The sequence below is a fragment of the Gorilla gorilla genome, chromosome 12 (assembly GCF_029281585.2).
Source record: "Gorilla gorilla gorilla isolate KB3781 chromosome 12, NHGRI_mGorGor1-v2.1_pri, whole genome shotgun sequence".
Classification (NCBI taxonomy): domain Eukaryota; kingdom Metazoa; phylum Chordata; class Mammalia; order Primates; family Hominidae; genus Gorilla; species Gorilla gorilla.
This window is the reverse complement of record NC_073236.2, coordinates 44,551,968-44,574,545: the sequence shown is the minus strand read 5'-3', so window position 1 is coordinate 44,574,545 and position 22,578 is coordinate 44,551,968. Positions and strand designations below refer to the sequence as shown.

The 22,578-nt window shown below is 41.6% G+C and overlaps 1 protein-coding gene across 10 annotated transcripts in view; it reads left to right on the top strand.

Annotated features, from left to right (window-relative positions):
* Nucleotides 1-11,640, top strand: part of ST6GAL2 (ST6 beta-galactoside alpha-2,6-sialyltransferase 2) — an 85,681-nt gene extending 74,041 nt beyond the window's left edge. For 6 of the 10 annotated variants that reach the window (XM_055378935.2, XM_031008301.3, XM_019021574.4 and 3 more), the window contains exon 6: nucleotides 6,285-11,640. In XM_055378935.2, the coding sequence (XP_055234910.1) occupies nucleotides 6,285-6,556 (272 nt within the window). In that variant the 3' untranslated portion in view covers nucleotides 6,557-11,640. The remainder of the gene's footprint in view (nucleotides 1-6,284) is intronic. The other 4 variants (XM_055378944.2, XM_055378940.2, XM_055378939.2 and 1 more) reach the window with 2 other exon arrangements.
* The last annotated feature ends 10,938 nt before the right edge of the window (nucleotides 11,641-22,578 follow it).

The following is a 22,578-nucleotide window of genomic DNA, read 5'->3' as shown; positions in this document are numbered from 1 at the left end:
TCAGAGCTTGCAGTGAGCCGAGATCACGCCACTGCACTCCAGCCTGGACGACAGAGCGAGACTCCGTCTCAAAAAAAAAAAACTGGCCATATAAGAAACTTAACATTCATACTGTTTAAAGATTCAAAACAGCTGGCCCCATACCCATTTGATTGGCTTGAAAAAATACATTAAAAAGTGTCTAAATCTTGATCTGCCTATCAAAAAGTCCAGCCTCATGTTGAAAGCAGTAAAACTTTTATTAGTGATTAAAGTTGTTAATTTTTTGTAGTTCTTAAACAAAATTACTTAACATAAAAGTTTCTTAAATGCTTTTTAAAAGCTGTCCTTTACTGAATTGCATGTTATTAGATGATTTGTATTCTTCTTGCATTTTATGTAGTCCTGAGCAGACATAAGAGAGGAAATAAAAAAAGAATCAATAACATTTTTAGCATAACCAGATGTGAATTCCTCACATCAGTCTGGCATGGGGAAATGATTACAAAGTAATGTGATACTTTGAATTTGTTCATATATGGTATCCGGGCAGAAAAGACGACACCGCCAGCTTGACTGCTTATCCTCAGGAAGGCCTGCTTATAAGACTGGCCCTTGGCTGATGTCTGGGAACTTGGATTTTTTGGGAAGGTTCCCACCCCTCTAACTGATAAGCGTGGTTCACTATGTGTGTACTGTTTATGCAAGAAATGTGGTTTATGCTGGATACTTGCTTTCCTTCCGAGAGTATGGAATTTTAGTACATGCCAGGCAGAGACTGCTGACATGACCAGTTTCAAATAGAAACACTGAGTACTGAGTCTCTCAAAAGCTTCCCTGGTTGGCAAAATTTCATTTGTGTTGTCTCCATTATTTCTGGCTGCTATAACAAATACCATAGACTGGGTGTCTTAAACAACAGAAATTTCTCTCTCATGGTTCTGGAGGTGAGAAGTTAGAGAGCAGGCGCTGGTCAGTTTGGCTCCTCTTCCTGATTCAGAGACAGAGCCTTCTTGCTGGTTCCACACATGGTGTTGTTGCAGAGAGAAATCATCTCCACAACATCTCTTCTTACAAAGGCGCTAATCCCATTCATGAGGGCTCCACTCACGTGACCTAATCACTGCCTCACTTCCTAATACCATCACATTAAGGATTAGGAAGGATCTCAACCTGTGAGTGGGGATGGAGACACATTCAGTTCGTAGCAGTGGTCACAACTCATTGCTGGGGGAATTCAGTCCCTGTGCCACTCCCTGGGAGTGGATTCTTGAAGCTCGCACCTGGTTCCCCTGGACTTTTTACCCTGTACACTTCTTCCTTGTGGTGATTTTGCTTTGTATCATTTTGTATAAATCATCATCGTGAGTAAAACCCTATGCTAGATTCTGGGTCTTCCTGTTGAATCATTGAACCTAGGGGTGTGTTGGGAACTGACACAGGACCTTAATGTTGGTGACTCAGAGTTCATTTGAGAGCTGTGTGCTGTTGGTAGTCATTTGTGAATGACAAGGCTCAGCATTGGGGCATTGCAGAAGAGATCTGGTGGTAGTTCATAAACATTTTTCTCAGTATGATGTTTAGGATACTTTCTTCAAGCCATCCTAAGAATGGTCATGGGCCTTCTACTGTCTTTAAATTTAAAGGTGAAATCTTTAGTTTTATTTAATTTCGTTACCTTTTTAAAGAAAGGTGCTCTAAATTGCCAATGATTAGTACCGTGGTCAGCTTGATAGATGTTGAATTTAATTGAGGAGGCCTCAAACAGCACTTAAAGACTCTATTCTTCCCTAATCCTGTCCCCGTCCTGTCTGCCTGCAGTACCTACTCCCCACATACCCCATTCTGAACCATGTAAGAGCTATTGTTATGTATGTCCAAACATTGACATCTACCTAGTTCTCTTCTGCGAAGTATGAAGAAATTTATTCTTCAGGTGTTTGTATATTGCTAAGTACTATTATTAACTCTTAGGAAAATTGATATGTAGATGGAATCAAATTTAATACTAATAATTTTCACTATTTATTATATGACGGAGTCTGAATCTAAACTCAAATTTATGTATAACAACAGCCTTAAAGAAAATTAAAAGACTAAGTATGCTTATGCTAAATGAATTGATCATGCTGCCTGAAAAAAAAAGTTAAAATGTTAAAGAATATTCTACGTCTTTGGCACCATAAATCTCCTTGTCTACCTTTCACATTACACAGTTTTATTATTACTAGTTTTATTATTTATTTATTTATTTATTTATTTATTTTGACAGGATGCCACTCTGTCGCTCAGGCTGGAGTGCAGTGGCACAATCATGGCTCACTGCAGCCTCAACCTCTGGGCTAAGGTGATCCTGCCACCTCAGCCTCTTGAGTAGCTGCGACCACAGGCACGAGCCACCATGCCTGGCTGATATTTTGTATATTTTTGTAGAGACGGGGTTTCACCATGTTGTCCAGGCTGGTCTCAAACTCCTGGGTTTGAGTGATCCACCTGTCTTGACCTCCCAAAGTACTGGGATTACAGGCGTGAGCCACTGCACGCCCTACTCCACAGTGAGTTTTAAATTATTTTTTTCCTTTTTTTTTGAAGATGCCGCCATACCAATTCCATATCAGTGGCTGCAGCTGGCTGCCGCCTAAACACTCAGGGTAGATTCTACTGTTACTTTAATTTTAGGATGCTCCAAGCCATGGTTCATAGTTTCAGGAAGCCACAAATTCATGAGACTACAAAACAAGATGGAGAAATCATTGTTGCTAAATCTCTATCTGATAGGCAAAGATCAGGAAGAACTGAGCAGAAAACTCAGGACAAACACCCACTCTCATAGGATCTATTGGCTTTCAATTCGGACTGCCATGAGCTAACTGACAAATCCCTCTATTTCTGAAGCTGAAGAAGTTCTTTTTAAATATAGAGTACTTATATAAGAAAATACTAAAAGTGTACCTATTTACATATATTGAAAGCATAACTATTTGCATAGTCTATGACAAAATCTATATTGTATATTTAGCAGATAACATGATTTAAGATATAATGGTTAACTAGCAGCAAGGGTAAAATTTTTCTCCGGAAAAACAATCAGATTCAAGCATCTGATAGCTCTTTGAGTCCAAGAGGATAGCAAGGATGTATAGGGAAGCTCCCCAGAGTTACTTGGATTTGGTAGCAGTTCAAATCTAGATCAGCTGTCAACGTGCAGAATGTCTTGCTACCTATGAGACAACTTAGGGATTCCTCAGCAGTTTCCAAAACATATGTGTGTTAAAACAACCTGGTCCTTAAAGCATGGAGAGTAGACCAGCACTGGTCCAGGAACGTGTGTTACTGGTCTACAACTAGATTAGTGTAGAAAATGGAAGGATTTAGACACCTTATAGCAATTTCACATAGCCATGGCATCCAAATAGTTGATCATTTTTCTCGTAGTTCCTCATTATGGTATTTTACAAAAGCATTGGTCTGTGATAGGTTGGAACTTTTCTCTAACTGGCCTTTCACCTAAAGGGAACGCTTGTTAAAAGTTCAGATTCCTGGACCCCAGCACAAACCAATAGAACCTGAATTTCTGGAAATGAAGACAAGTCCCAGGAACCTGCATTTGATCAAGCTGCCTGTGTCATTCTTTTCCATGCTGAACTTTGAGGACTACTGCTTTATGGGGAGGACCAACTGCACGGCTAACATACTCCCCTAAGTATAAGATTGGCTTTTGAAAACCATCCAGTTTAAGAACCAGAGTTGCAAAGGTCACAACTCCAACACAACTGACTCCAGTCCTTACGGACGCCATTGTGTTATTAGCTCATAGAAATGCCCAAGTAGCAGAGAACTGTGGTTTCTGGGTACAGTTCCACTGCTAGGTTATACAGTGACTTTGTGTAAAAGACACCCTTGAAGCCACCCCCCTGCCATGTGCAAGGAAAGTGCTCTAATAAATATATTGATTAATGATGCCCGTGATGAAGTCCACCCCCTTCAGCGTGGTTCCTTGTGCAGAGCTGGCAGAGCATATGTCATGCCCAGGAGATGGGGAGCCCCCAATGCTGGGCAGTGCACAGCAACTTGGTCTGTAGCCCCTGATTAGAAAACATGAAGCCATCCTCAGCTCCACAGACACAGGCTCTGGGAAAACTTCAGCCACCAGAGAACATTCACACCAGAGCACTTCTTGTTTGTTTAGGTTTTTTTGTGGGTTGTTTTGTTTTGTTTTGAGACAGAGTCTCGCTCTGTTGTGCAGGCTGGAGTCCAGTGGTACAATCTTGGCTCACTGAATCCTCCGCCTCCCAGGCTCAAGTGATTCTCCTGCCTCAGTCTCTCAAGTAGCTAAGATTACAGGCACATGCCACCATGCCCAGCTAGTTTTTTGTATTTTTAGTAGAGATGGGATTTCACCATGTCGGCAAGTGACTGGAAATAAAAGAATTTAATTCTCCATGGGCAGATGTCATTCGCCATGTGAATTCCTTGTATATGATTTTATACAGGGGAGAAAAAATGTTTGACAGCATTCATTACTAATCAGGAGGCAGACTTTTGACCACTGCACTCATGTTTCTCCATGGGTGCAGACACTTCGAGCATCTGGGGGGTACTGCTTCCTTTTTCTCAATTGGTGCCACCCGAATGCCTGAATCACAGTGCTTTAGGCTGATCTAAGGGAGGGGCAGCAGCCAGGCAGCCATGGAAGAAGGAAGGAAACTGGTAGAAGGACCTGGGAGAAAAACAAGAGGAATTGACCCAGTAACTTGAGGTTCTGACCATCGCTCTTGAGAGCAACTTGACTGCATGGAATTTGAAGTGCATAATCCCCTTGTCTTTGTTAGGAGTGTGTTTTACTCTCAACTATGATACCATATCATGACTCTGACATCTACTACACAAGCTATCCTTGCTGACTCTGGAGCAGTATCCCTTCTCCTGTTTCCTTCTACCCCTTGTCCACCAGGCAGCCCCTTGAGCTTCACACTTCTCCACTTTTGGGCAGCCTTTCTGGATCCCCTCAGCAAAATTAGGCCCCTTCTCTCTTCTCTCCCAGTGTCCCTTATACAGGACTCCTCTGGTATGGGATTTTTGTGTTGCACACATGGTTGGTTAATTAGGGAATATTACTGTCATCTTCAGATAAATATTGGCTATAACAAGAATAACTGTGCTGCTTTATGTTTTTTATAACAAGGGACATCCCTTTCAGAAAAGAGATGTCTTTTTTTTAACTTTCAAGTTAATAGTGGCATGGTGGTGTTGAGAAAAGAAAGAAAGCCATTAGTCTAGATAAAGAATAAAATGTACTCAGGCCTGGCGCGGTGGCTCATGCCTGTAATCCCAGCACTTTGAGAGGCCAAGGTGGGGGGGGTCACGAAGTCAGGAGATTGAGACCATCCTAGCTAACACAGTGAAACCCTGTCTCTACTAAAAATACAAAATATTAGCCGGGCGTGTGGTGGGCGCCTGTAGTCCCGTCTACTTGGTAGGCTGAGGCAGGAGAATGGCGTGAATCCGGGAGGCGGAGCTTGCAGTGAGAGCGCGCCACTGCACTCCAGCTTGAGCAACACAGTGAGACTCCGTCTCAAAAAAAAAAAAAAAAGAATAAAATGTACTCAGTGATGATTAGCTGTTATAGCTGATTATTTGAAACATTAAAAAATTAAAACTTTAACACCGATAGTTCAGTGAGAAAAATAATTTTGTTAATATGAATCTTAAACTCTGTCGCTTTAACTCCATTTCTTTCCATTCGGACAACTATAGTATAAGAGCTGATCCATTGTACAGTTTTATGTTACAACTTTTCAAACAACTGTATTATAGTCAGTTTATAATCAAGCAACTATTTTATAATTTAGTTTTTATGGCATTTGTTTCTTTGGAACATAACTGTCCCATCATTGCAAACCAGATGGGACATGTGTATAGAATGTGATACAGGAAACTCTGATTTTGGGGTTGCAAATCTGTCCTTCACTAGAGTGTGGTTCCCTTAAGTTCACTGACTTCTTTTCATCTCTCCTTACCAGGCCCACAGTGATAAATTGAATGAGTGAATATATATATATATATATATATATATATATATATATATAGTATTACATTTTAATATGCCCCCATACTCCATGAACTGCATACACACCACTTAATGGAAGTTATAACATTGCAAATGCAACAACAACAAAAAAGTGAGTGCAAAGCAAGTGTCTCTTGCCACAGTCATATCCCATCACCACCACCCCTCCCCCAAAAAACTCATCCCTCTCACATGGAGTTGTTCATTAGGTTCTAATTTTTGGTTTTCATGTCAGGAATCCTCATCATGATGTCCATGTGCAGAGAGGTGCACGTGTATGAATATATCCCATCCGTGCGGCAGACGGAGCTGTGCCACTACCACGAGCTGTACTACGACGCAGCCTGCACCCTCGGGGCGTACCACCCACTACTCTATGAGAAGCTCCTGGTGCAGCGCCTGAACACGGGCACGCAGGGGGATTTGCATCGCAAGGGCAAGGTGGTTCTGCCCGGCTTCCAGGCGGTGCACTGCCCTGCACCAAGTCCAGTCATTCCACACTCTTAAAAAGGGTTTCTTGGGAATCAGTGTGCAATAAGGTACTACTGTTGTACTCAAAGTCACAAAAGAATACTTGAAGATAGATTTTAGACAATGTAGTTTTGAGTCTTTAAACTGTAATTTAGTGGTGGTCATGAGAATCCTTCTCTTTCTAAGCCATTGAGTATGTATTACTGCTTTGAACATAGAAATGGTTTTTTTTAAAAAAAATAAGGCTCAAGAAAGATGCAAAACCAAGGATAGCTAGAAAGAAAACACGTGTATGACCATGGGTATGATACCTCCAGAAATGTTAACAACTTATTCTTCTGCCATGAGTACCCCTCGTCAGGGTTGGTTTCAATGACAGGTTTTGGTGATGTTCCTGACCATATGAAGTGGTTTATGTTTAGAAACATTCAAATTGAGGGACATCATTTACAGCATCGAGTGTGTCAGTTATACATGCATTCATCATTAAATATCCTAGGTTTTATGACAGACATTGAAATTATGACTCAGATGTGTTTAACAGCAAAAATTCCCAGCACATCCTGGCAAAGGCTTTTGTTTCCAACCGTTGCATTCTTCATCTCTGTCTCCCATTGCCCACTGAATGCTTTGCTTTCTGTGCATCAAGACAGAGTTCTAAAACCAGAAAACATCCATCTTGAAAGGTCCAAGAAAAAGCCAAATTCCATATAGCACCACAGAGGAGGCCCTTTGTTTCCCTGCAATATTTCAACCAGGAGCATTAGTATCACATCCACCAGGAGGCACATCACTGGCAAGTAACATAGAATCACAGGGATGCAGGTGCCCCTGGACACTCCCCGGTTCTGGCTTTTCTGCCTTGTACCTCCTCACCTGCAGATCCACCCTGCAGCTTTTGCATAGTCAGTGACACACTTGACAATTGGCACAGCTGTGCTGGGGAAGACGGGAGACACCTTGCTCCTTCCAAACTAGAAGGAAAGATTTCAGAGCCATCACCCTGTGCTTCTAGGGATGCACGCCTGTCTTTATTATACAGGTTTCTTGCAGGTTTTTATCAGCCAGTGGGAACTCCACAGTGATGAGCACTGAATCTTCACTAAATCTTCCTACAGACATTTAGGAATCCAGTCCTTGCTTTTGCAGATATGTTTTATGTCAGCAGCATGACAAAGCCATATAATTAAATAATTTATGTGAAAGCATTGCTTATTAACAAGGAAAATATGTAGATGCTTCAGAGGGAAAGGCAGCTAGAGGGAAATTTTCATCCCAATATGTTAGCTATATTCAGGGTTGATTTTTTCTTTAATCTCAACTGTCACTGATACATTGAAAAATTTTTGCTATGAATATAGTGAAACAGAAACATTTTGTAATACCTTAATTAAACATGCTATTATTTCAATGTATAACCAAAACATATCTCCATGGTACAATTAAGACTTGTTGCAATGACAATAGCAGCTTAATTAAATGCGTTCTCCCTTGCAAAATGTATGAATGTCAGGAGAGTTTAGTGGAAAAGTTTTCTTTGTTTCAGGATTGGTTTCTTCTAGACTGTTCTCAGGACTACTTTCTTGAGCAAGAATGGCTTACAGAGACTGAAGGCTTCTGTTTGGTTAGTCTATTCAGCAGATATGGAGCTGGAAAACAAGACATCTCCTATAGCTTGTTATAATAGTGAAGGAGAAATTGGAAAGTTTTAATCACAATAATATCCAATAAAAGCCCATTTTGAGAGTTTTGTTATTAAGTCAATGAGAAGGGATAGGGAACTTTGTCCTATATATTAACTTATGTCTAAATAGACATAGTTAAGCCATGTTCCTTTCTAATTTCTTTTCTTTTTTTTTTTTTTTTTTGAGACAGTCTCTCGCTCTGTCGCCCGGGCTAGAGTGCAATGGTGCGATCTCGGTTCACTGCCAGCTCTGCCTCCCGCGTTCACGCCATTCTCCTGCCTCAGCCTCCTGAGTAGCTGGGGACTACAGGCACCCGCCACCACGCCCAGCTAATTTTTTGTATTTTTAGTAGAGACAGGGTTTCACCGTGTTAGCCAGGATGGTCTCGATCTCCTGACCTGGTGATCTGCCTGCCTCGGCCTCCCAAAGTGATGGGATTATAGGCATGAGCCACCACCGCGTCCGGCCATTCCTTTCTAATTTCTTGAAAAAACTTTGTCTTGTCCTTATGTTTACATGTGTGTAATAATTTCAGCAACTCTGGAATGTGGGTGAGGTGGCTCTGGTGGATGAATATTACTCCCTACCCTCCTTGGATCTTTCTAGATCTTCCAGGCCATTAAATGCCCCTGACTATTGAAGCTCCTTTTATAGTTGTGCAAGTGGATTTACTTGTAGACATCCTTACTATCCAGCACAATCCCCCTTGGCTGACATGAGAACTTGGTTAGAGGAGAATTTATTGGGGTCAGTGTAAATATTCAAGTTCAAAAGCCTCAGAACCTCACACTTTAAAGATTTTTAAATAGAATTTTGTCATAATCATTGTACTTTTAAAATAGTACTTTCAGTTTCAGGAGGTTTCAAGAAAGACTGAAGAGTACAAAGGAAATTTAGTTACAATTTTTGCATTTATTATGGCCTTAAAGACTCTTGGGAATCAGGGTCTGTTCAACAGTCAATAAATGTAATACACACATTAATATAGTACTGACTGGGCATTCTTCTATAAAAGTTTAAGTTCTTTGGCTTCTAAGAAAATGTTGGGCAGTTATAGTTAACTTGATGACTACTTCTGGTATTAGCCAAATGGGTCCTAAGTGGCAGCATTTTGCCAGACATTGACTAAATCCTTACATGCCACATTTACTGAATTCCAATAAACATACAGTTCTTCTGTGGAGTAGTTAACAGTTAAGTGGCAGCTCACTGAATTTCTCCCAGGTTCTGTCTCTTCCAAAATCCTCCATCCTCTCTTATGAAGGGAAGCTGATAAAAAAAAAATCCTCTTGGTGCAAGCTGAAGCTGTTAAGGATTCCCTTTTTCACTCTCAGGACCAACAAACATTCTTTTGTATTTCAAGATAACTTCACCCATTGTTGTTGTTGTTGTTGTTATTATCACAAAGAAACAAATTTTGAGCAGCAATGACAATTCAACCACATCTAGATTCTCCCTAACTTATTTCTCCAGCCAGTCACACCAGGCAGGTGGGTAATCTTTAACAGACCTGGTGTTCTCATGGAATACCGATGCTCGTCCCAGGGAGCTGACCTTTCCCACTATGTCCTTATAGAGCTGCTCTTACAGAGAACTTTGTGCTCAGGACCAAGGGATGGTCAATTAAAAGTTGCATGTAAGCATCAGGCTTGTGCATTAAAATGGGCAAGGGAGGGCTTTTATACATCTTTGAACGACCAGGTCTTTCCTTGTCTGCCTGAAGGCAGAGCTTCGAGAAACAGCACTTCCCATGTGCCTGGTCCTCTTGGTCTCTCAGCCAGACACTTAATCAATCCTGGACTCTCCAGTAGTCCTCAGTCATTGTAGCCATAGCATCTGCCAAAAAAGAAATGCTAAAATAATCATTCGCGTTTTCAAAATTAGGAAATCAAAGTAGCTGGGTCACTCTCTTACGTGTGTATGAGCCAGTTCATTCTGCTGGCCAGATCATACTTACGCTGCTGATTGACTCTTCTGAGCAGTAACACATCTCCTGAATTAATTAGGTAGGTCCCGTTTGGGTGCATTAAGTGGGATCAGTCTTAGATGAGTGCCAGTATGTGATCGAATTTCATACGCACAAATGCCATGATTCAAGTTCTCTCTCCAGTTTCTCTTATAGATCAACACACAGTACATGTGGTCAGTTACTTGGTTGAATTTCTGCTTAGCTGTGGTAAGAGACAGAGAAAGGGAGTGAGGTGGGACCAGGGGAATTATCAGAAAGACATAAGTGAACCTATTGGCCAGGTAGCTTCCAAGTATGTTCTATTGTATTGTCTGTTTTGATTCTGATAGTTTAGAACTCTTTCTGATAGTTTAGAACTCTTACCCAGTGGTTACATGACTGATCAAGGCAACTCCATCTGGAAATTAATTGCTTAGGTAAAATGTCCCTGAGTTTCAACTTGTCTTTTATACTCTGGATATTCTCTTTTGAGATTATTATGCATGTTTCTGTCACATGGGCATTATTTACACACTTGATAAATGAAAGGTATTTCTCTGTCCGTTCAAGGAAATAAAATGTAAGTTCTTGTTTTATTAAATGAATGAAGCCTTTTGGTTAAAAAAAAAAAGTAATGTAATATGTTTCTGTTCAAACTTGAGCTAATGACATTTAAGGAATTAAAGACATTGATCTAGTTCTTAGTATAAAAAGTGTACATGTAGTAGATATAGTTATATAATTGTGTATATACATATCTACACACATGGTTGGTTTTATATTGCTTTTTCATCAATATTTTTGACTGAAACCTTTACAATAAATTTTATTTTAATTATGTAACCACTAATATTTTGAGAGAAGGAAGCAAATGTTATATGTCCTTCTGTTAAAAGAAAAAAAAAATCAGTCCTCCGCCAACCGCTTCCCACACACTCATACTCTGCACATCTTGGCTACATTAAAATGGTCTGACAGAATTATTTAAAAGGCACTATGAAGGTAGAACACTACCTTAATATTTTATCCTAGTCAGAAGCCTGATTTAACACTGAACTTTGAAGGGAAGCTTAGCTATAGCTCATGGCTTTCAAAGATTAGAAGAAACATTTACTGGTTCTATGGAAAATAGTCTTCTTGCTAGGTAGATTGGAAACAAAGAAATTGCATTGGTGGTGTTAAAATCTAACATTTATAACAAATCCTGTTTTATTCTAGATGAAATACTTAGACAATTCTTCCAGTGGAAACCAGTGAACTTTTTTAACAGCTTTGGGAATTCTTTTGTATGATAATTTTTAAAATGAAATGTGTACTCTTCAAACTAATTAAAGCTTGAAGTTTTCCAGGAGTCACATTTTAAAAGTGTTTGTACACATTTTAACACTTTGATATTTTCTATTTTGGTTTTGTATATTTTTATGTATACACAATGTACAGACTTTTTTCTTGTAAATAAAACATGTTTTCATTTGTCTAGAAGTTTCTTGTTTTAATTCGTAGAAGTTACACATACAAATGAGCAAGTGGCAAAATAACAATCCATCCCTAGGAAAACAAATGGCAAAGCTGAAATCTAATTAGCAGACTGAGTGGCAACAGAAGGAACAGCAGCAGGCCTTCAGCCATGAATATCGACACAGCCTGGGCCTAAAACCACAGGTGGGCGGGTTTCTTTCTTCCAGGGATTAATGGCCACATGCCGGAGAATGAAAGTGGCGAAATCAAGTGGAAAAGGCATATTTAGGCTAACAAATCTTGATGTTGACTTAATAACCCAAGATTTTGATGAATGCATGGCTTTGGGAGACTCTTCCTCAGCTTGACAGGGCATTAAGTCTTAGAAAACATAAATAAGTTATTCGAGGAAAGCCTAAAGACAGCTGAGTCACCTACAACCCACCACAATGTCAAATTGGCCTTGGTATTTTCATACTTGTGACATGAAGGGAAAATTAGTTAATTAGGCTCCTGGAAAGAAATTCTCGGTCATTTGCGCTTTCTGTTTAGAATGTGAGGAAATCCTCAAATCAAGAAAGTCTTTGGGGTTTTTGATGTGAGGACAGTGTGAGCAGGTAGGAAATTCAGAGTCATCCATCACCTCAAACAGCTGTGCTGAATCAGAGAGGACTCTCACCACCTTCATGCTGTTGTTGTGTTTCTTTCCCCACAAGATGACCACTTTCTTCCAGCTAATTAAAAGGTAGACATGGCTGCACCAGCCCTGATCGGGAAGGGCTGGAGTGGATCACTGGAAGGATACTGTTCCATGCTCTCGGAGAAGCCAGGCATGCGCATACTCCAGGGACTCTGAGGGGCACACACAGGAGACTTGGTGTCCATTAGCACTAGATGCTGCTGGGAGGATTCAGAGGAAGAGAAAGGAATTGTATAAGATACGTTGCACTCAGAGACAGCAGGAGCTAGGGGAAGGAGGTGAAGTGAACAGCAGAGAGAGAGAGAAGGCTAAAGTGAGAGGGAGTGAAAAGTAAGTCCGGGGTCCCAGATGCCATTTGCATATCAAAATCATCAACTCAGAAACAGAACTACCTCACAACCAAAGGCATACCCAGTCAACCCCACTGAATGCGCTGAAGTGCTATGTTCAAGAGACCCTGGTGCACAAAATGTGGCAGGGAGAACGCCCTTCTGCACTAGATCTCTGCAAGCCCCTCATTGCCTAGAGCACGGGCTGGCCCACAGCCTACTTTTGTAAATAAAGTTTTATTGGAACACAGCCATGCTCATTCATTCACATGTCTATGGTTGCTTTCACCCTACAAGGGTAGAGTTGAGTAGTTGCAACATAGACTTTGCAGCCACCATGCCAACCTGGCCTTTTACAGAAACAGTTTGCTGACCCCTGATCATGAATACAATCTGTGGAAAACTCTTTAGGCTGGTCTTGTGGTTCTACCTCATAAGACCACCTTCTAAAATAGGTATTATATTAGCCCAGGAAAGTTGAAGTCAGAGCAGTTAGGTGTCAGCCTGTGACACACAGCCAGGAAATGACAGAGCCAGACATGCAATCTCTGACTGGCTTCAAAGCCTTTGGTCAGGAGGATTGTTAGTCTTCTAATAGCAGCCTTGCCCTGGGATGCTGCCCTAACACTAAAAAATTCTACAGAGGATCATTGCACTTCGAATATTGTGAGAAACTGTGCTTTCAAATTTATGGAGACTAACATTGGGCTTTTCCAGTCCTCTAAATCCCCAGAGCCCCAGAGTCTTTCTGAACTGTATGTGTCAGTCAAGTACAATTATTTTGTTATAAGAAGGCAGCCTCTATGATTGTCATGGCCCAATATAAAGAGTGCCTCTGATGTGATATAGAGAAAGCAGCCAGGAAGGATTGACATTCCACAAGCTCTATGCCCAGCCACTCTCCTAGCTCATTGTATCATGTAGGAGAAACAAGCAGTACTTAAGAATGAGGAACCCCCTGAGAAACTGATCAGAAAAGTCAAAGCAAAAGAAAAATCAATGACTTTGGAAAATATGTCTTTTCTTGTTATTGCTGGCTTACCATCCCAAGGATGGGAAAAAAAGGAGATAGAAACAGCAATATGCCCTTTAGTTTTTAAAACAACACTGGCATGAAGAGGTTAAAGGGGGTATAGGAGAGCCCAGGAGGGTGCTAGAAAACCTAGAAGAAGACATTTCAGGGACCTCAGCCACCCACGTGGGCCCAAGTAGAGGAAGAGCCGGCAGTGATGGTGACTCACTGAACTCATTTTTAGGAATATTGTGCAAGAAATTGCATTCTCGGACAACTTTCTTCCAAAAACTACATAGTAGGTATGTGTGAGAAACAAATATTTTTCCCTAACTAAATTTATTTCTTACCTTAAATCCCCTTTTCAATGCAAGGTAAAAACTACCCTATTTCATCTAATCTAAGACATGACTAAGCATAAAATGCACCATTCTTTTGCACCCCAGTGCAAATAAAAACATAATCAAACTAGAACATGAGTCTCCTGTCCCACTTAGGTGTGCACTGTGAAGCACAGTAGCCATGAGCTACATGTGAATTTGGCGTAGTTGAAATGTGGCCAGTCCTGAATTGAGGTGTGAAGTGGAAAATACAGGCTGGACTTCCAAGACTTAGTATGAAAAGGTGAATGTAAAATACCTCAATAACTTTGTTATATTGAGTACATGTTGAACTGATATTTTCAATATATTTCTTCAAATAAAAACATGTTACTGAGATTAATTTTGACATTCCTTTTTATATCTTTGAACATGCTTACTAGAAGATTTAAAATTGTCTGCTCACATTATATTTCCAGTAAACAATAGTAACTTCGAAGTTTGTCAAAAAAGCACTTTAGACTTATTTAGGCATAGATTTTTCATTATATATCACTAAGGGATATAAAGGAAAGCACAATATGTGTGAAACTGACCATTTAAGTTATTCTTAAAACATTTATACTTACAGTAATTCTCTTTCGAATCACTTTTTGAATGAGTCATTAATTTCTATGATTTTTTCCTTTTTTTCTTTTTCTTTTTGAGTCAGAGTTTCACTCTTGTTGCCCAGGCTGGAGGGCAATGGTGCGATCTTGGCTCAGTACAACCTCCGCCTCCCGGGTTCAAGCGATTCTCCTGCCTCAGCCTGCTAAGTAGCTGGGATTACAGGCTTGTGCCACCGCGCCCGGCTAATTTTGTATTTTTAGTAGAAACGGGGTTTCACCATGTTGGTCAGGCTGGTCTTGAACTCCTGACCTCAAGTGATCCACCTACCTCAGCCTCCCAAAGTGCTGGGATTACGGGTGTGAGATACTGCGCCTGGCCAATTTCTACGATTTTTTTTCTATCCCAAATTGTCTTCTGCACCATCAGAAGCAATGGCAATGCACTAGTTTTAAAGAGCACTCCACGACTGTTTCCAGGATTTTCTTCTAAGGTACTGGTACATTCTGTAATTATAACCATGAGTATGCCTGAAGATCAACAAAGCAAATTTCTGAGCTAAGAATGATAATTAATTCCTCGAGTTTATAATTTATCTTCATTCATGACTTAATAGTTTTGTCATTTGCTGGCATCATTAGCAGACAACAGTAGGGGCCAATCGCTTAAGAGAAAAATATGGACGGTATACTTTACATTGAGAAAAATTTAGCAATTATCATAGTTTTTACCCCTGCAAATGAGGAAATGATTGCTATATTAATAAAGCAAGTTGTTGTTGTAACAACTCCCAAATATAAGATTTGGGTTGTGCATCCATGATAGTTCAATAGGGTGTTTGGCCAACATCCTTCCACATGGGGACTGCGGATACAGGTTCTACACCTTGAGGCTCTTCCCCCTGCCTGAGGGCTGCAGCGCTCCCCACTGCAGCCTCTGCATGAGCCACCAGATGGGGAGAGAGCAGCAGGACCTCGTGGACACTTTCGGGCCTAACCTGGGATGGTATGCAGGACTTCTGCACACTGTGCTGAAATCAACACATGCTAGCTATGTGACCTTGTGTATATTACCGGATTTGGAAGATGATGTTGAATAGTAAGAGCTAATATTTATTAAGCACTTCATGCTGCCCAATGTCCTGCCATATCACACCACATGAAATGATGTATTTAATCTTATAGACAAAGTACCATTGATTTTGCATTTGACAAATGAGAAAACTGAGACATGGAGAAATAACCTAGGTTACAGAGCTGGTAAGGGGTAGAGCCAATCCAGGTAGCTGGCTCTGTAGCCCTTGATCCCTTTGTTGTGCTATTACTGTGTTATCGACTGTTAAAAGGAGCCTGCCACAAAGCCCTATTAGCCACCAGACATACTAAACAGCCATACTTATGGACAATACGAGACAAATAATTCACTTTCAAAAATTAGCCTCTGTCTCCCTTCTCCAAGGAAAATAAGCCTGGAAAGTAGAAAATAACATACATGTTGAGACTGAACACCCACTATGTAGCAGATGCTGCACCAACATTACCTGATTAATTCTCACAACATCCTTGGAAGATAGATATAATCACCCCTATTTGATATACAAGGAAATAGAGGCTCTAGGAGGCTCTCCTCCTTGATCAAGGTCACTGTGGCAGGGCAGGATATAAGCCCAGGTCCTTTTTCTCAAAGTCTGTAATATGTTCACCTCCCACTTCTTTGTGTAAGGAACAAAGTGAATACAGGTATAAAGATGGGGGCTTGCCCGTGTCAAAAACATGGGGACATCCACCGTGAATGGGATTTCCAAGAAGATTGTCTTAGGCTCTAGCTCTTTTATGTCCTAACTCAGAGAAAACATCATAGAATGACTGCAACAAAGCCTTGGGGAGTTCCATGCAGCCGTTAAAGCCATGTGTAAACAAAAGTGCATGATGCGGGAACTAATATGATGTAATGTTAAGGGAAACAAGTAGGATAGAAAACTGTATCTATGTTGTAGTCTCTTTCTTATTCATATAGACACACATATTTCTTATAAATTTATACACAGATATATGTATATGAGTCATACCTATATAATTCTATGACTTAAAAATCTTTAGAGATGGCCAGGTGCAGTGGCTCATGTCTGTAATCCCAGCACTTTGGGAGGCCAAGACAGGCAGATCACCTGAGGTCAGGAGTTGGAGACCAGCCTGGGCGACATGGTGAAACCTGTCTCTACTAAAAATACAAAATTAGCCAGGCGTGGTGGCAGGCGCCTGTAGTCCCAGCTACTCAGGAGGCTGAGGCAGGAGAATCGCTTGAACCCAGGAGGCAGAGGTTGCAGTGAGCTGAGCTCGGGCCACTGAACTCCAGCCTGGGCGACAGAGCTAGACTCCGTCTCAAAACAAACAAACAAAAAAAACAAAATCTTTAAAGATGCCAAAATAATTGTAACAATAATTATCTTTGGGCAGTGGGGAAAAAGGGTACTTTCTGTCTTGTCCTAATACCTTATATTACATATATTTTTAAAAGGACAGTAAATATAATCACAAATTTTAAAAAGCAAGTTTAAAAAATATTAGGGAAGACTTTGGGTCTAGTGAAAAGAAACTGGGCTCTGATAAATGGTGTGAGTGATCAGAAAGGAAAATCTACATCCTGATTTTTGTTTATTCATTGTTTTAATCCAAGTGTGATGAGGGCCAGAGCCCCAAATGTCCACAGCAACACAGGCTGCATAGCACCCAGTGACCAGAATTGCATCTATATCCAAGCCCTTGGGGCAAGCACCTGGGATCACATTATTGATTTGAAAGTCATGGGTCAGTCCCTGCCTCCCAAACTAGCTATGTGACCTTGTGTATATTACCTATTTTCTCTGAGTTTGGTTTCCTCATGTGTAAAGTAGAGATAATGACAGTACCTACTCATTGAATTATTGCAATTATTAATTTAGACACAGCATGTAAATTATTTAACACAGTCTGACACCTAGTGAATATGAATTGTTGGTGGTATTATTATTATATTTCGATCTCCCCAGCCCAGTATATCTAAATAATTAATAGAGGAGAACACTGATGAATGCTAGACGTTGCAGATGGTTGCTTTTTCAGAAGTTTCATCTCCTTAAATTTTAGAAGTGAAATAAAACCAAGTCTTTGTGGTGATGATTTGTTTTCAAGGCTCTCTAAACAAAACTGCAGGAATCCTTTTTCATGAAATGAGAAATATAGGTAAATATGTTTTTCAACATTTTTTCTTGTCCTGTGTTTTTTTGTTTATTTCGTTCTGTTTTGTTTTGTTTTTTCCATATAGAGGATCTGTGCCTGCTGTCAAGAGGTCTCCGATTCATGGCTCCAAGGACGAGGTCAAACATGTCTAAATGATCCTTGTCAGAATCTGCACACTCACTAAACAAAATGAAGCTAGCAAACAGAGGGAGCGTTGTAAACAGCACAGCTACCCTCTGCATTCTCTTCTTTCCAGTTTCGCACCATATTGGAGCTTTCCCACTGTGGTATATTGGTTATCTTGCGGCACAACAGACCATAGTGGCTCAAAAAAAGAATGATGTGTCATTCCTCATGCTTCCACGAGGTTTTGCTGGGCAGTTTCTCTGCTTGCTTCTCCTGGCACACTCCAGGAGCTATGTTCAGCTGGAAAGGCAGCTGGGCTGGACGGTTCAAGATGGTCACATTCACATGTCCAACAGGTGGCACTGGCCATCGCCTGGGTTCCCTCCTTTCTCCCCCATGGAGCCGCCCAGGCTCCAGTGAGCCAGAGTGGCTCCCTTCCAGCAGACCTCGAGGTAGAGCCCTAAGAGGGTAAAAGGGAGAAGGTGGCAAAATGACCCTGGAAAAGAGACATGCGTCAGGACGGAATGATCTGTGGCTGTAGAGCAGCTCACCACACTTGAGTAGGAGCCCTCAGTTCTTCCATTGCAAGCCAATTGCTCCTTGCCCAAGTCACTGTATTTCCATTTTCCCATGACTTTATCCAAATTGGGAGCAAGATTCCCCACTTATAGAAAAGCAGAGAGATGTTCTCGCACATGACAATCTGCAGTTGACTAGCTATTGCCAGTGCTGCACCCTGGGGTCCCCTCTACTCTGCAGTAAAGAAGCTGTGCACCCCATCTCCCCAGAATCCTCACTCCATGTGGGTCTGGGTAAGACTGTCAATCAGAGGCACTCAGAGGAGATTTCAAAGATAAAAGAGAGTGAAGGGCCATGAGTTTCTAGAGGCAACTGGGGGCAAAGGTGTGAGCAGATGCGTGATTCACAGTGGCTTCCCAGCAACTTCTGGAGACCCCCCTACTTCATTGCTCTTATGGGGAGAATGGCAGGAGCTTGCTAGAAGTTCTGGAGAATTATGGGGGCTTCCTGGGGTGCACTTAAGAACCGCCCTCGGGTGTGCCAGCTTGAGATCGCTGGTGGCAGCTTCCCCAACCTTCACTCATAGTTCTTCCAACTGTTTGTGCAAGCCACTATTTCCTTACATTAAAACCTCTAAACCTTGAGAGCATAGCGTGGCTTCTGTTCCCTATCTGAATGTTGAAGGATACAGTTTTTCTTACCAGAGGATTCCTCAGATCTGACCAAATATGAACGTAGTGGAGACCTTATTGCCAGTGGAAAATGGGATGTTTACCACCCATGACATGATGTGGCAAAGCCATTGAAGTTCTCAAATGCAGTTAGTTGCCTGGAACCAAGTGCCTATAGAAGGCCAAATATGGGAAATTGAGCAGCTGCTACATGGAATGTTCTGATGGAAATGAACAGTCCAAGGTTTAATGTGGGGCTTAATGGTTATTTCTCACTGGAACGAAGATTTGGGGAAAAGGCAGTGACACGCTTGTCACTTTAAATTCTCATCTTAAGGCATGCATACAGAGGTTCAATGGCTGTCCTCAGGAAATCCCTTATTTCTCATAGCTGAACAACCAGGACTCAGGGAAACTAACCAGGCCAAAATTGAATCCTGAGAGTAGCCAAATTATAATACAAATTGGAATTGCAGTGTTTTCTGGTATCTTACGTAAAGTTAAAGTGTTAATCAGGAAAGAACATCCCTGAGATTGGAATGGGATCAGTATGATCCTGTTCTTATCATTCTGAGGACCTTGAATCCCACGTCCCAGCAAGCTCCACCTGCCAGAGTAGCCCTTTCTCCCCAAGCAGAGTAGGTGAGCCTCCTCTTACTTGAAGACTGTATAATAACTGCATCTGAAGTAGTTAGCTTGCAAGGGGTGATGATTCTCCCTCAGACCCACCTCACCAACTCTTAATACTTTCACATCTGTAATAAGAGTCTAATAACAGCTATGGATTCACCGTGGACTTTAAGGGGAGGGGTATAAAATGTGATCTCAAAAGAGATTCTATATGTGATATGGTTTGGCTCTGTGTCCCCACCCAAATATCATGTCGTTGAAGTGTGTAGCCCTCCCCTCTTCACTCTGTCTCCTGCCACCATGTGAAAATGTGCTTGCTTCCCCTTCAACCTGCCACCATGATTATAAGTTTCCTGAGGTTTCCCCAGTCATGCTTCCTGTGCAGTGTGTGGAACTGTGAGTCAATTAAGCCTCTTTGTTTTATGAATTACTCAGTCTCATATAGTTCTTTATAGCAGTGTGAGAATGGACTAATACAATATGCAACAAAATAATTGCAAAATTTTATTGGTTTACATTGAGTGTAACCTGAGGACTATGTATAGAAATAGGTTCTGAAATAGATTCCTGGTCAAATCTCTATTTGACCATATTGTTCCAACCTGTTTCCCGAGTTACCCATCAGGTTGCCAGATATGAATGGGTGCCATAGTTACAGAAGGCTCTGTAGCTGATCTAGCCTACTGGGCAAGATGCCTTACATAGGAGCCATATGTCTAGCAGGTCCACGGTGGGCATTAGCAGACCCTGATAGAAGATTACATGTGAGAAATCCCTTAAAATTTTGGAATAAGATCATCCACTCCTTCATATAACTCCTCTCCTTTTAAGAAATAGCTCCTAACTTGCTTCTGGGCCCTGGTAGCATCTATGTAGCTCAAGATGCACATTGAGAGTTGCGTCTTGCCTAAGTCAGTGGTCCCCAACATTTTTGGCATCAGGGACTGGTTTTGTTGAAAACAATTTTCCCACAAACAGTGGTTGAGAGGGGGTAGGATGGTTTCAGGATCAAACTGTTTCACCTCAGATCATCAGGCATTAGATTCTCGTAAGGGGCGCACAACCTGGATCCCTCGCTTGCATGGTTCACAATAGGGTTCCTGCTCCTATGAGAATTTAGTGATGATGCTGATCTGATAGGAGGCAGAGCTCAGGTGATAATGCTCACTCACCCACCACTCACCTCCTGCTGTGAGACCTGGTTCCTAACAGGCCACAGACCAGTACCAGTCCATGGCCCCGGGATTGGGAAGCCCTGCTGTAAGTCACTGAGCCACAAAGCTGGGCATGGTAGCTGCTGTCCATCATCAAGTTGAACTGCTATGTGGGAAATTGGGCTTAAAGGCACAAGTAAGTTGCTTAAACAAGTGGCTTCAACTTCTGTGCACCTCATTCTTTTGCACTGATACCTTTACCACAACTCACACCTGTGGCCCAACGGGAAGTTCCCAGTGACCAGGGGATTGAAGAAGAAGAAGAAAAAAAACCCTTGACTTCATTTTCATATGGTTCTGCTGGCATCTTTGAAAGCCAGCAGCTGCAGCTCTACAGCACCACAGGGGAGTGACCTCAAGGGCAGTGGAAAGGGGGGTCCCCCCAGGTTTGTTCACTATACCTGCAAGGAGAGGGGCCAGAGGTATGGAACCACATTGAGTGAGAGGTCACGCCCAATGGCATCACTGGATGTTCAGGGACTTGGAAGTGAAAAATCAATGCTCTGGGAAAACAGTGTTTGAATGGACCTTTCTGAAGTCAGAGCATGAGGACCTGGGAACCTCAGAAATTCTTCCCAACTATGGTAGAGGTGGCTCTTATCAAACAGCAGAATAAGGTAGCCTGATGAGTGGCTATCAGTCACTCTTTTTGCCACCTCCCCAAAGTGGGCCCACTAGACTTGCATGTGAAGTGATCATACTGGCAGGTTTGATGGTCAAGTGTGAGCTCAAAAATATGGGCTTTCCTCCACCAAGGCTGACCTGGCCATAGCATCTACTGAGTGCTGACCCTGACCACAGCAGAGGGTGACACCAAGCCCTCTAACTTAGCAGCTTTCTTTCTGGCAGTCAGCTGGCCAGCTGGTTGGATATATTGGACCCCCTCCCCCATCACAAGAGGTAGGGGCAGAGGAAGGTATGTGCCTTCCCTGGAATTATCACTTCCTCTGAATATGGATTCACATTCCCTGCCTGAAATACCTCTGCTGGTGCCTCTATTGGACTTTTAGAAGGCCTCATCCTCATCCATCCACAGGACAAGTCTGACCAGGTAACTCATTTTATAATGCAGGAAGTGTGTGACGAGATTATACCTATGGAATCCACTGGTTTTACCATACACCTTCTCACTACAAATTGTAGCATCAACAAGCCAACAGCAATGTGACCAGAGACCAATATATATTGTCATTTTTGCCTGTAACTAGAATACATGGATCAAGGAACTTCCCATAAACCGCCAACAAAATATTGGCTCCCCATTTCCACCTCATTGACCTTGGACGTTGGTTATGGGACTCCTGATGCCAATGGAGCATGAATAGATGTGCCTATGTCCAAGTCACACATTTTTCTAACCTTATTTTTTTGTTGATGAAAGACATTTTGCATTTAAAGGAAAGGCCACAAATTAATTTTTTTGTTACTGAAGCTTTATTCTTACAACCAAAAGAAGCCTAGATGATTCACCCAAATCTCCATTTGGATTTGATGTTTCCTCCTTAAGTGAGAGTCTGGCAGTGGATTCTAGCACATTACTGAGAAGTGACTGAAGATCTTTCAGGCTTGTAACCACTACCTATGCCTTGCCCATGTTCCTTCCCTCCTCAGATACCTTACAG